This window comes from Barbus barbus, assembly GCF_936440315.1.
Source record: "Barbus barbus genome assembly, chromosome: 3".
Lineage (NCBI taxonomy): Eukaryota > Metazoa > Chordata > Actinopteri > Cypriniformes > Cyprinidae > Barbus > Barbus barbus.
This window is the reverse complement of record NC_136731.1, coordinates 42573955-42588800: the sequence shown is the minus strand read 5'-3', so window position 1 is coordinate 42588800 and position 14846 is coordinate 42573955. Positions and strand designations below refer to the sequence as shown.

Here is a 14846-nt window from a genome sequence, read left to right as displayed (position 1 = left end):
AGAACAAAATAAGCTCTGATAGTTTACTGCCGCCTTCCTGCAATGATTAAGTATTAACATGACCGTCAATATGCATTAGCAGTTACACTACAAATGCAACATGACCAAATGTATCACTGCCTACCTGCGTAGGTAGTTTGAGTGAACTAATCCAAATGTTCCTTCAAGATGAATCTTTACCTGCTTTATATTTAGCATCAGGTGTAAAAAGGGGCCATTGTACCATAGCAAAATACTTCACCACAACTGAAATTAATGCGCCGTAGCCTAAACTCATGTTACTGGAGTTTAATGCGTTGTGATTTACTTGAAAAAAGCAAAATTATGGGGCAGATAAACAATGACTCAACTAGTTCATGAGGGAGAATAAGATATAGGAGTGTAGTTTGTTCACAGAACAATATGACCTCCCATTTTACAGCTCCATCTCGGTCTCCATGGATACTTTCTCCTTCTCTCCTCTGCATGGGGGAATAATGAGACATTATCTCAAAAGTGCTTCAAACCATCCCTTCATCATGTTTTAAGCAAGTCCCCCACAGCACACTTTGTACTTTCTGGTTTTTTTGCTGAAGTAATGGACGGTCCTGCCAACTTCACTCTGCCATTTTGGTAATAAATTGGAGTAAATCATTTGATGTGAATGTGTATGTGTTGGGATGTTTACATCTTACCTTTAGTTTGAAGACATCTGTGTGGGATTGATCTTTCCATTCTGTTCCTGGTCAGTTTCATCCTGCAACACTCATAATATTATTTCCCCCCGTTTAATTAAGGTCAATTTTTAACAATTTGCCTTTTGTTTTTTTCACTCTTCTCTAAAAAAAATAATAATATGACGTCCATTGTCCCAAAAGAGTTGAGTTGTTTAATATAGTAATATTCAGGCATAGCATTTCCATAGTTAGTCAAGTTTCAGTGAGAAAGAAAAACAGAATCTCTAAAAAAATACAAATCTAGAGGTTGATGCTGCCTTTCATTAAGGGACATGCTCATAACACAGTAAACGCATACAAACTCAAGGATCTCAGAACAACCAACCCCTGATACAACAGTGTTTCCAGTACTCTCAAACTCTCTGCCGCTCTCGTCTGGTTAAATGAGTGTATTACAGAAGTAAACAGTCTCTGGATTTTGTGTGATACATGGATACATTGGTAAACAAAGAAAATGGAGACAAAAAGACAGGAGAAGGGAGAATTAAAATGAGTCATTTTACTCGGGTCAGTACCAAAAAACTGTACCCTGCTAGTCAACAATATCCCATTGAACGCTGCAGTGATGCATTTTTGTAGGCCAGCAACCCATAAGTTAGCCTCCACAAAAACCCAGTATGGTTTTTTCCATTACCTTTTGGATTATTGAAGAAAATAAGCTCTGTGAACAAGAAAAGTTTATGATTTTTACACATTATGTTCATTATGATAATCTAACAACTTCTATGAATTTGGAAGCCTAAATATAATCACTAGAAGTAAGTAAATGTAGGCTATGAATGAACTACACCACTGCAGTTTAGGGCTGTGCAAGTGACTTGTGAGTGGATGAGTATACATCATGCTGAACAGGTAACGTCCCCAACAACCTATGTAGTCCCATTTAGACACTTGTTAACAATTGCCTTTTTCAAGACAAGAGGGTATTATTGATGCACTTTATGTTGTAGAATAAAGTGTGAAAATATGTTGAGCTTGTGTTAACCCCAGACCTTTTAACCAAAAACCCATTCAAAAACAAAACAAAACAAAAACATTAACTTCACAATGATGGGAGCAGAAGTGCTAAAATGGGCACTGGCCTACAAAAATCGGTCATCCCTGCAGCACGCTATTCACAAGATTAATGACTTCATTAGCATCTGGTGCTAAGGATAATGTCATGAATGAGGCTGACTGACCATTTGAAAATCCTGCCTCTTTGCAAACAGGGCGAGAAAACATTGTGGGCACCAGTTTTCAGAGCTTCACATTATCTGGATTCTTGAATCTCTTCATGTTTGATGTACCTCCTACAGTCAGATGGAGTCATTTTCTCAAGGTCCAATCACTCTTATGGGCCCAGTACACTTACTCTCTTTATGGTTTCATATTGAACAAACCCATGTTCCATTGGCAGGAAGCCTCTGTGGAAGCATCAGTCCTCACGCCAAGCAGCCTTGATGGGGACTAGGATGTAAGAACCACATCTCCCATACCTAGCAGCGTCAGTATGCACACTTGTGTCCTAGCAGAAGTCAGAGACATAGTCAAAGTCCCTGAAGTAGTCCTGGTCTTTCCGCGATAGGGTCCGGCGTTCACGAGGAGGCGTCAAGGTCGGAGCTTCGTTTGTAAACTCTGCGTCAAAATTACTGACGTCTTCCTTTCCCTTCACTGCAGGAACGAAAGGAGGAGGAACTCGTCTCTGCAAAAGCGCATCCCAGTCCATATTCTACAGAGAGAAGATGATTGAGACACATCATCACTAAGATTGAAACTTTTTGCATTACTGTATGGAGTCCCTAAAAGGACATGGCAATGAAACAAAATGACATGTGAAGAAAAATGCAGATGTGCAATACTTTTGTGAGAAAATGTAGTTTCTTGGGGGAAGCAATTATTTTGCAAGCGAACACAAAGTTGCTTGGAGGAACACAAAAGTTTTGCGAGCATTGAAATATTCACTTGCAAAGGTGTTACGTTCCACTGAGAAATTATTGCAAAACAATATTTTTCTTAATTTTTTTTTTTTACCTTCCACCCCATATTATTTCTATATTTCCAAGAGTTTTGCAACTTGACGCAACTATTTTGCAAGGGAACACAAATGGCGCTTTTCCACTGCATTGTACGGCACGGTACGGCTCACTTTTGGGGGGTTTTGCCGTACCATTACCAAAATGTGATGTGTAAACCCTGCTGATCACTGATTGGCTGGAGAGAATCGTCCCTACCTGACCCACTAGATTTAAATCAGCACAACAAGCGAAGGATCGAACGCAATGCAACGCAACTGTTTTGAATGAGCACACCTTTTTTAACAACCAAAAAATATCTGTTTCGTGGTCTGTGGAGGAAGTACAGACATTCCTCTCGTTGATAGCTGAGGAGCGGATCCAGCAAGAGCTTGATGGGGCAATGTGTATAATCCCACCCACTCTAAAGCGGTACTAAACTGCAGTGGAAATGCAAACAGAGCCGAGCCGAGCTGTGCCAAGTAGTACTACGCAGTGGAAAGCACCACACTTTTATCTGTGTAAGACAAAAGTTTAGCAAGAGAATACATATTTCTTCCCAACTAATTTTTTACCCCCCCCCCCCCATCTATTTAGGGACTCAATATTATTGTGGCAAGTGAAGTCTTCATACTCTAAAGAAGGGTTGTTTCTTGATGTCCTCTGCGTCTTTCTCACTGGAGCCCAGTCGTCTCTCAGGATTACGCCTCAGCAGCTACCAATGAAAAACAAGGAAATCCCTTTCAGTTAGCAAACATAGCCAATCAGAGAACAGCTTTGGGAAAAAATAAGAGTCTCACCCGTCTCATGATACCAATGGCCTCGGTGGAGAGGAATCTTGGGTAACGTACTTCATCATTTACAATGCTGTCGAACACCTCCTCCTCATCATCACCTGGGAACGGTGACTGGACACACACAGATTATGTATCAGAATTTTTTTATCAGATTATTACTCAGTAAATAAGACTTCATATTTTAACACTTTGTATCTGCAAATGCAAGTTGATTTAAGAATGTTTAGATGTTTGTACTGGAAAACAACAAAAATCACACTTTGTGGTGAACTTCAGTAGATTTTGTTAGATTTATGCTTCAATCAAGAAAAAAACAAAACACTTGAAAACAATTTAATAAAATATTGCACAAACACACACACCTCTCCAACCAACATCTCGTAAATGAGCACACCAAGACCCCACCAGTCCACAGCTCTGGTGTAGGACGTGTCTGTTAGAATCTCAGGAGCAAGAAACTCTGGAGTCCCACAAAATGTGCTGGTTCTGTCACCATGACCCATTCCTACAGGACAGAAGATAAAAACAAGATATTGAAAAAACAGAAAGAGGGAGCAAAAAGGAGATTACGCACATCTTTTTTGCAGTATGTGTAAGCCCTCCGGTTCTACTCAACCAGCTCACTCAGAGTGTTTCTAGGACGCTAATGTGCCTCTTGAGATCTGGGGAGTTAGGTTTACCTGTGCAGCTCTTATCAGCTGGCCTCTGTTACACTCACCCCCCTAAAACTCATTCCCATCCGGGTCACGGCACCAATGTGACCCCTCCAATTCTACTCAACCCGCTCTGAGCAGAATTTGAACTGGCATTTCTGGCATGGGAGAAGGGCATGCAAATAAACACATATGGAGCACAGCCTCTAGCATCAGTTGCTAATGCGCCTCTTGAGATCAGGAGAGTAGGGTTTACCTGCACAGCTCTTACCAGCTGGCCTCTGTTACATATACAATGCAGTGCATTTGACATGACCTTCCATTTCCAGTGTGATAAATTAAGTTTTATTTTAAATAAACTGGTGAGAGTAGGAAGAGTAGGAACCTGTCGTGGTGACTCGATTTACCGGTCAATCTACGTTCCTACTCTCACCTATGGTCATGAGCTTTGGGTCATGACTGAAAGGACAAGATCCCGGATACAGGCGGCTGAAATGAGCTTTCTCCGCAGGGTGGCTGGGCGATCCCTTAGAGATAGGGTGAGAAGCTCGGTCACTCGGGAGGAGCTCAGAGTAGAGCCGCTGCTCCTTCACATTGAGAGGGGTCAGCTGAGGTGGCTCGGGCATATGTTCCGGATGCCTCCTGGACGCCTTCCCGGGAAGGTGTTCCGGGCACGTCCCACTGGGAGGAGACCCCGGGGAAGACCTAGGACACGCTGGAGAGACTATGTCTCCCGGCTGGCCTGGGAACGCCTCGGTGTCCCCCCGGAAGAGCTGGAGGAAGTATCTAGGGAGAGGGAAGTCTGGGCATCTCTGCTTAGACTGCTGCCCCCGCGACCCGGTCCCGGATAAGCGGAAGAAGATGGATGGATGGATGGATTTAAATAAACTGGCTGTAATTTTTTAGCCTCTTTTGGCTCGCAAACTTGTACTTACATTCTAAATAACTGTTTTTATGTCTGACTATCAGATTTAAACTTTCTATTCAACAAAGAATCCTGAAAAAATAAATGCATCACATTATCCACAAAACGGTGATGGCGCAGTGGATAAGACACATGCCTTTGGTGTGAGAGACCCAGGTTCGAATCCACTGTGAGACACCAATGTGTCCCTGAGCAAGTCACTTAACCCCTAGTTGCTCCAGAGGCGTGCGACCTCTGACATATATAGCAATTGTAAGTCGCTTTGGATAAAAGCGTCAGCTAAATGAAAAAAAAAAAAAAAAAAAAAAACATGAAGCAGCATAACTGTTTTCAACATCAAATAATCAGAACTGTTTCTTGTGAAGGAAAGGATCATGTGACACTGAAGACTGGAGTAATGATGCTGAAAATTCAGCTTTGCATCACAAGAATAAATTACATTTTAACATGCATTCACATAGAAAACACTTATTTTAAATTGTAATAATATTTAATAATATTACTGTTTTTACTGTATTTTGGTCAAATAAATGCAGCTTTGGTGAACATAAAATACTTCTTTCAATAACATTAATTTAAAAAAACGTACTGACCCCAAAGGCCTGAATGGTTTAAAAAATAGCACATCTGGCCATTCACGCTGATCTAGCAGTGAACAAACATCATGTTCTTCTCTCATCGACTCCATCAATATCATTATGGAAAGAACAGTCTGTGACTCACCCTCTTTACAAAGACCAAAGTCTGCAATCTTCACATAACCTTCAGTATCCAGCAGGAGGTTATCCAGCTTCAGATCTCTGACACACACAGACACAGATGCAAGAATTAACTATAACTTTTACTAACTTGATTTTATGAAAACAGCTCTATTTGTGTGTTTACTCACCGATACACAATCTTATTATCATGAAGAAACTGAAGCCCCAAAACCACACATGCAGAATAAAACCTGCATCACACAGACAAACACACACATATATATGAAGAATACAGTAAACAATACATATGAATACAGGAACAAAACATCTACAAGTGCACTACAGGAAAAAAACAGCTTTTCATGCAATGGTCAATTTTGAGAGCTGTTTAGCTTCTCATAACATCAAAAAATCTTTAGATTAATTTTTTTGGAAGTGTAATATTTAAGCATAACGTTTCAGAAAACCAGTATTGTGATTAGTCAACTGGGAAATATGATGGAATCATTTACATATATTTATTTATTCATTATTTGAAAATTTTACCCAATTGACCTGTGATGTACACAGTAATGATTACTAGTGGTGCATGTTAACTAGGTGAGATAATCAGACTTACACGGAGCGTGTTTCAGAGAAGACGTCAGCGTGTATGTGCATCATCAGGTCTCCCCCGGCCGTGTACTCCATCACAAAACACACATGTTCTGACGTCTGAAAACACGCAAACAGGTTGACCAGGAACGGATGCTGTGCACTGTTCACCGTCTCGAAGATTCGCTTCTCGCACAACAAACTGGAAGAGAGTGGAGAGAGTTTAGACTGAACACTAAACAGATGAAATGTACTTTGCATTTTAAGAAAACATCACTTTGTGCAGTGAAGGTCACTAGATTTATGATTTACTAAGCAAGAAACAAAATATTTGCACAATATTTTACTAGAAGTAATAAAAATATCAAGCAAACTGTTAAAAAGCGATTTTTCTCTCACGCTAAGTTCCTCACCTTTCCACCTCGTCTCGTGCCACAATGTCCCCTTTCTTCAGCGCTTTGATGGCGTACACCTTCCCTGAGCGTTTGTATTCGGACAGCAGCACCTGGAAACACACATATATCATGCTTAACAGACACGTGAATTTTCTTTCACACCTTTGCAAAAAATAGTGTCTCCAGTAGAAATGATACAAAAATTATTTCATTGCTTTTGTTGTTAATGCAATGCAAAATTCAAGAAGCAAAACCACTTTTAAATTAGTTTTGTGTAGGACTTACTAGCAGTTTAGTAATTTGTAAAACTATATAAAATATAAATATATATACACACACACACACACACACACGATAATAGTATTGTATAAATAAATACTAAAATAACACTGCTTGCAAGACCATTTTTTTTTCCCACAATTTTTACAGAAAAATGTGTCCAATAAGGAAAAGAAAACTTTTCTTTTCCCCCAATGATGCAAGCAGTAACTATATATATATGTGTATGTAAACAAAAAAAGTTTTGTTAACTGAAATAAAAAAAAATATACATATATAAAAAAAAAAAAATTAAAAACTGAAAAAAGTTGGAGGACAAAAATTCTAAAATGGAAATAAAACAGAAATAATACAAAAAAATAATAAAAATGCAAAAACATAAAATTACTAAAACTTAAAATGAAAAAGAAAGCTGAAACATCGAAAAAATAAATTAAATTATTATCACAAACACTGCTGTAGTATATAAATAACACTGTTTGCAAGACACATTTTTATTAGTCAGTTTGTCCAGAAAAGTGGTCAACTAGTCTGTGGTAAAATATGTCCTAAAATATGTATTATTTAAAGCGTGCACAAGATAAATTAAAGGAATTGTTGGCGAATGTGTTGATTCTGTCTGTCTAGTTGCTTTGCTAATAGTTCTGCGACTGAACATGTTTCAGTTACCTTGCCAAAATGTCCTCGGCCCAAGACTGCGATCATTCGGAAATCCTGAAGACACAGAGAGCTTTTGGATGATCTGCACACACACACACACACACACACACACACACACACACACACACACACACACACACACACACACACAGAGGCCGGATGTAATTAAACTGAAGGGAAGAGCTGGTGTGAGGTCAGAAACATCACAGGCATCATGTACGTGCGAATGTGTGTGTGTGTGTTTCCTGCCGTGTCTTGGCCCATTCTAGAAAACATATTGTGTGCTGGTGGGACATGCACCTGCGCTGGGAGTTATGGGAACTGGTCCTGACAGCCCTCTCCGGAGGAGCAGGATCAGGAGGAGAGACCGGCTCGGACGCTGGGCCAATGTCCACCTGAGAAAAAGATTATTATTATTATCAACTAATTATTATTGATTAATCATTTCCTTTTTGTTAAATTCATTTAATGTTATTATTAGCTTACATTATTTCATTTTCTTTATTTTGTGCATATCATTTCACTTTAATTGAAATATTAATATTAATAATGTTTAATAACACTTTAATACTGGTGTTACTTTGATCTCATTTTATACAGCTTGGCAATACAAATGTACAGTTCATGCCAATAAAACACATCGCAATTACATCCGAGAAAGAGTTTTCATTCATTGTAAATATTTACTAAATAAATAAACAAAGTCAGTGCTGCTATTACAATGTTATTAATGTCCATGGCGCTGCTACATTTAAAAGACAAAAGGTAAAATGTCAAAAGTTTAGATTTTAAAATAAAATCAGTTCAATTCAAATGGTTTAAACAACTGCCTGTAGGTAAATACATAATATCAGTGTTGTTATTAAGTTTACAAACATGATTCATTTCTATGATACTACTACACTTGAAAGATAAATTGAGACCCTGGAGCACAAAACCAGTCTTAAGTCACTGGGGTATATTTGTAGAAATAGCCAAAAATATATTGCATGGGTCAAAATTATAGATTTTTCTTTTATGCCAAAAATCATTAGGACATTACATAAAGATAATTTTCCATGAAGATATTTAGTAAATTTCCTACCGTAAATATAACAAAACTTGGTTTTTGATTAGTAATATGCATTGCTAAGGACTTCATTTGGACAACTTTAAAGGCGATTTTATCAATATTTAGATTTTTTTGCACCCTCAGATTTCAGATATTTAGATTTTTTCTCAATTTTGACCCTTATGACTGGTTTTGTGGTCCATGGTCACAATTGTAAAATATCAAATTATACAGTATATTAAAGAAATTCTTTATTGTTATTAATTTCTATGTTTCCACAAAAGACAGAACATAAAATATCAAATTATATAATAACGAAATGTGTTTGCATTTTAAAATAGAATAAAAAAAAATGGTTTAAAAAACTGCCTGTAAATAAATAAATTAATAACATTGTAAACTTCAAAACAGCATTGATTTTATTTATTTCTATGGTGCAGCTATGCTTAAAAGACAAATTATCAAATAAAATATAGTTATAAAAGATCAAATTCTATATTAAATAAGTTTGTTTGCATTTAAGTGAAAATAAATCAATTTAATAAGTAATAAGTAAATAATAACAAAATCTGTAAAATGTTATTAATTTCTATGGTGCTGCAACACTGAAAAGACAGAAGATAAAGTAATGAATACATGAAATAAAGTCTCTCAGGTTTACCGTGTTTGACGTCTGTGTGTTTTTCCTCGTCACAGATGGAGGAGAGTCGGCGTCTAGCTGGATCTTCTGGATGGAAATCTCACTGCTGAGGAAAGTGTGAAGTTCATGACGTGGGTCGGGATAAATGTCAGGTGATCAGGCGTGTGTTTGCGGGGTGTTACAGTACCTGCTGTTGTGTGTGTTGCTGTGATGTGTGTAGCTGTGTGTGGAGGAGCTCATGGGAATGGCGTTCTTCAGCAGACGAACCCACGTCGCCATGTCCACGTTCATCTGTTTTGCGCGCAGGAATGCTTTACCTGAGCAAACAAGCATACAGTGACTAACTTACCACATTATATCATATTATATATAAGTTTTTTGGAGACTAAAATAGATTCATTCAGGCTTATTATTACGAAAACGGAGTGTCTATTTACACAGCCCGCCTTGTTGGCAGAGGCTATTTACACTAACTCCGCCCACTAACATGTGATTGGGATAGTCAACATAATAAAAAACAATGGCTATGACTCATCAGCTCCAGCGACGCAGATGTAAACAGTGTAAGTAGAATCTATTGCTGTTTGCACAGTGCAAATAGCATCTGCCTTACAAAAATTTCAGTTTTTATAATATTCAAGTATATTTGACAATGTAAGTATAACTGTTTTTGTTGTTTTTGCATATACATCTACATCTAACTTCATAATGAATGTCAAAGTACATTCTTTACTGCTACAAGTGCATTCAGCATGGGATTCATCTTTTGTGTGCAGTGTTTTTCCCAGCATGCACTGCAGGAGAAGCTAAGAGGCAGTGAATGTGATTTACCCTGCTGTTTGGAAAACACCTTCCTCTGCCGCTGTAGACGTGGACCTCGCTCTATCACAGGGTTGAAGAACATCACCTGTAACATAAGCGTGAATACAAACCCTGTTTCATTGCAGAGTATCCACCAAAGCATGACGCCAATATAAGAAGCTTTGAGTGCCAAAATAAGTTTCAAAAAATGGAAATAAAGAAATTAAGATGTAATAATAAATAATAGTATTGTCATTTTTCAGTTGTAATATAATTAAATACTCATTTTTATATTATATTCTGTTTTTAAAAGGAATTATTCTTAAATAGCATTTTTAAATCATTCAAAAATGTTATTCATTAATTGATTAATTGAGTTTTGGTTCGCAGCTTAATGAAAACTTTAATTTAGATTTCAGTGTTTTTGTAAAAAATGCATTTTGTTGCATCACTAGTACTTTTGTCATTGTTTTGATGTAAACACCACTACACAGCCTAAAACTCATGCGAATAGCGTTCAGTACAGATTTTCTGTTTGTGCGTGTATTTGTACCTCGGCGAGCAGCAGTCCCTGCGGTTCGAGCTCCAGCTGTATTCGGTGTCTCTGATTGTCCAGAAAGTCCTCCAGCTTCAGATACTTGAGCGCGCAGAGCGAGCGATAGTCCCTCCAGTACACCGCGATCTCCATCTCTCTGGACTGAACCAGTACATCAGCTGAATATCTGAGTGTGTACTGAGTGTGTGTGTGTGTGTGTGTGTGTGTGTGTGTGTGTTACTCACTCTCTCCAGCTCCAGAGTGAAGGTCTGATCCCACGTCTGTTCACCAACACTCCTCCAGCACGTCTGTCCCACCACACAGTTCTCCAGCTTCAACACGGCGCTCACCTCCGCTAAACACACGTAAAACACACTTACTGCCGCTAAATATATCCATCGACAAAACACTGCACTTGTAATGCTTTAAAAGACTTATATCATGGAAAAATAATCATATTTGTCTGCACTTTGGACATGAGTTTGAGACTATTTGACACACTGAATTTCAAAACTTGAAACTAGTAAATTCAGTAGATTTATTAAAAATAAAAACTGCAAAATTAACTCCCTTTACAAATATTATAATATTTGAGAGCTGAGAGCTCATTAACAAATGACCGCCCACATCTCAAACTTTTGGAATAATTACGGTTTTACATAAATAAATTGCATTAATTTGATACAATAATACAGTAAAAACAGTTAAATAATATTACAACTTAACTTTTTTTTCTATGTGAATATATATATGTTAAAATGTAATCTATTCCTGTGATCAAAGCTGAATTTTCAGCTTCATTACTCCAGGCTTCCGTGTCACATGATGCTGATTTGCTTCTCAAGACACATTTCTGATTGAAAATATTTATTTTTGTGGAAACTGACACATTTGATTTTTTTTAGGATTCACAGTTTAAAAAAAAAAACAGTATTTATTTGAAATTGAAATCTATTGTAACATTATAAATGCCTTTACCGTCAATTTCGATCCTTGGTTAATAGAAGTATTCATTTCTTTAAAAAAAACAAAAACAAACACTGGAACTGCATCTGTCAGCAGAGAATTAAGCAGGACACTCACAGGAAAGCTCTTCGCTCTTGCTGGGAATCTTCAGGCTGAAGCTGCTGTTTCTGCTGCTCAGACTGAGTTTGAAGGGTCGGCTGTCTCCGGGACTGAAGTGAGGCAAAACCATCGGAGACGTGCGACTGCGGCCCGGGACGACCTCCAACAAGCCCACACACCCCAGCAGACGCACCTGCAGCGTCCCTGAGCGGGACACACACGTCTCACGGTCAGAATTCGATGTGACATTTACATTACAGTTATTTAGATGATGACTCTCTAAAACATGTGAAACACAAACATGATCATATTTACCTAAAATCAATGCAAAGCAAAAAAAAGCCAAGAAATTAAATCTTGCATTTAAAAACAACAACAAAACAAAACATAAAGCCTATTTTAGGACCACTAAGCTCTTTTTTTTTTTTTTGCATTGTGAGATTTTATCCCTCAATCTCCATTTTTTTATTAGTCTGGTCTTTTAATTTTCACCATTAATAATAATTATAATACTACCACAATGTATAAATACATTAATTTATTCATCAGTATTATAGTCTATTTTATTATAGCTATTTTTGTTTTATCACTGCAGTCATAAAACTGATTTTTCACATTACAGTAATTACAATCGAGTAAAATAATAAAATAAAAATCATATAAAATAGAAATAAAAAGCAAATAATAAATATATAATAATAATTTAACATTTATGCATTTTTATTAACAATAAAAATGTATGATTAAATTAATTTATGAAAATATATTTATTGCATTAAATATTTTGAATATTTTTCTATATAATGTATTTTTTTTGTTAAAATGTAAATGTTTTTAAAAGCCAAAAATGTATATTAACTTTTCTTTGATAACATAATACTAATCTTTAATCGATTTATTATTGTTTTTGCCACTGCAGTCCCCCTTTACTATCATAAAGTACATTTTGTGTAGATTTGTTTTTAAATATTTTTTTAAAGCAAACTTTTTTTTCTTTCTTTTGATGTTCACAATATCATAATATGGTAATCAACTAAGAATGAGATTTTCACATTACTGTATTAGAAGTAGGGTTAAAATGTGTTAATGGTATTTACATTCAGGTGCTATAGAATGGAAAACTGTATTTACCTTGGCATAGTTTAATAATAACAGTTCTGTACATGGAAATGACATACTGTGAGCCTCAAACACCATTGTTCCCTCCTCCTTATGTAAATCTCGTAAATGCAAAAGACCACAGAAAAATAAGCAAATCAGAAAATAACACCGACTGTGATGTAACAGTCGGGATCACTAATAGTTACGCCCCCAACATTTGCATATAACAACACATGTTTTAGGCCAGCCGCGGCCGAACCAACAGAGCCGAATCATCAGAAGTTCTGCAGGTACCGTGAAGAAACAAGCGAGGACAAAAGCGAAAATGGCAGATCATGGAAATAAATGTTATGTTCCAGGCTGTGCAGGGATGGGTTGGTGTCTGTATTCAGAAAGACACGGAAATGCGTTCTAATAAAATAACGCGAGCCACTAAAGGGACATGGTTAGCTGCTAGCTGTAGCCTGTTATATTACAGTACATAAGATTACACTTACCACATAAACAGAGTAAGGAGAGATGACTGAGGATGATGGTGAATGATTTACAGATCCTGAGCACCACTGACAAGCATCTGATCTTGTAAAATGTGTGGTAAGTACTGCTGCTCCATAGTATAAACAGAGTACATGTGATCGCGAATCTCGAAAGTGAAACTAAAAAGCCATCATGCATTCGAAAGCAGTTTCAATGCCCCGCATATTAATAGCGGCTCCCTGATGCCCGCATTTTATTTACATTATAATTATCCAATGCGCGAGAAAGTACTGAAATATATATTTTCCCTGTGTTTCCTTGCTGCTGTGTGAGCTACTGAAATTAGCCGCATTGTGAAACAGCCAATCAGAGCACAGCTGAACATTGAGTCGCACTGTGAAACAGCCAATCAGAGCACAGCTGAACATTATTATTCACGACCCTTCCAAATAAGGTAATAACAGACCATTTAATTCTAGGGAGAAATCCTAGGGTTGTAAATGGACTTGTAAAACCGTTTCTTTACCTAAGCCATATACCTTCTATGTAGATATCAGAGAACAATTTAAAATATTGTATCAAATGCATTCTATGGCACCTTTAATTTAAATTAATATTTTAAGATATTTTATTTTAGATACATTTATGTTTTTTATTAATATGTTTTTAAAGCAAACTATTTTTCTTTTGATTTTGGAGGGAAATGTGAGTCATGTTGTTGTGGACAGGTTCTTGACACTCATGTTAGTGACGTACCTGTGAGCGGCGAGGGTTTGCTGAGGGTGCTGTACTGATTGTGGACGTAGGGGGCGCTGTGACGGGAGCTGAAGGACGAGGACGACGCCAACACTAACTCCTCCTTGATCAGACACACTTTCGGATGATCTTCCGGTAGATTAACCAAACGCTGCTCTAATGACACTCGCAGAAGATCCAAGCGCTGGGACGCTTCGCTGAGACTAGACTGAGCCTAGAACACAAAACCAACAAAACCTTCACCCTCATTCCTCCGATCCAAGCAAATGCCAACTTCTGTGTGTAATCTGTGTTAGCTTTTGTTTCTCCTAAGGAGGTGCATGTGTGTTTCTCACACCTCAGCGATGGCCTTCTTGTCCTGTGCTTTTCCAGCTCCCAGAAGTCTCAGCATGTTTTTGGCGCCCTCGGCCATTGCATGTTCAACACGGTAATGATGCCAGAGCTCCTCGATACGGAGCTCCACCCCGCACAGATCCGGCTTACCTGCAGAGACACACACACACACACACACACACACACACACACACATACATGCATGCATTAGATCCTACTGGGTGATGCTATTAATAGAAACATGCACTATCACAAGACCTCTGTCACTGAGTGAAAATCTGTAATGAGTTTATGTTTGATTTATGATTGTAATTAGGAATATTTAACAACTGATACAACTTCAAATAAAAACCAAAAATATTGCTGTGGCAAC

At 37.6% G+C, this 14846-nt stretch overlaps 1 protein-coding gene across 5 annotated transcripts in view; it reads right to left on the bottom strand.

The window, feature by feature from the left end:
• Positions 1 to 852: 852 nt before the first annotated feature.
• The window catches only part of pkn1b (protein kinase N1b), a 34538-nt gene continuing 20544 nt past the window's right edge, over positions 853 to 14846 (bottom strand). For 3 of the 5 annotated variants that reach the window (XM_079394869.1, XM_079394866.1, XM_079394868.1), the window contains exons 5-22: positions 14478 to 14623; positions 14141 to 14354; positions 11825 to 12010; positions 10987 to 11096; positions 10760 to 10903; positions 10237 to 10312; positions 9593 to 9722; positions 9427 to 9511; positions 8015 to 8109; positions 7724 to 7796; positions 6794 to 6885; positions 6406 to 6582; positions 5975 to 6037; positions 5809 to 5885; positions 3870 to 4012; positions 3511 to 3618; positions 3345 to 3425; positions 853 to 2427 (exon numbers count right to left, since the gene is read on the bottom strand). In XM_079394869.1, the coding sequence (XP_079250995.1) occupies positions 2224 to 2427; positions 3345 to 3425; positions 3511 to 3618; positions 3870 to 4012; positions 5809 to 5885; positions 5975 to 6037; positions 6406 to 6582; positions 6794 to 6885; positions 7724 to 7796; positions 8015 to 8109; positions 9427 to 9511; positions 9593 to 9722; positions 10237 to 10312; positions 10760 to 10903; positions 10987 to 11096; positions 11825 to 12010; positions 14141 to 14354; positions 14478 to 14623 (2204 nt within the window). In that variant the 3' untranslated portion in view covers positions 853 to 2223. The remainder of the gene's footprint in view (positions 2428 to 3344; positions 3426 to 3510; positions 3619 to 3869; positions 4013 to 5808; positions 5886 to 5974; positions 6038 to 6405; positions 6583 to 6793; positions 6886 to 7723; positions 7797 to 8014; positions 8110 to 9426; positions 9512 to 9592; positions 9723 to 10236; positions 10313 to 10759; positions 10904 to 10986; positions 11097 to 11824; positions 12011 to 14140; positions 14355 to 14477; positions 14624 to 14846) is intronic. The other 2 variants (XM_079394870.1, XM_079394867.1) reach the window with 1 other exon arrangement.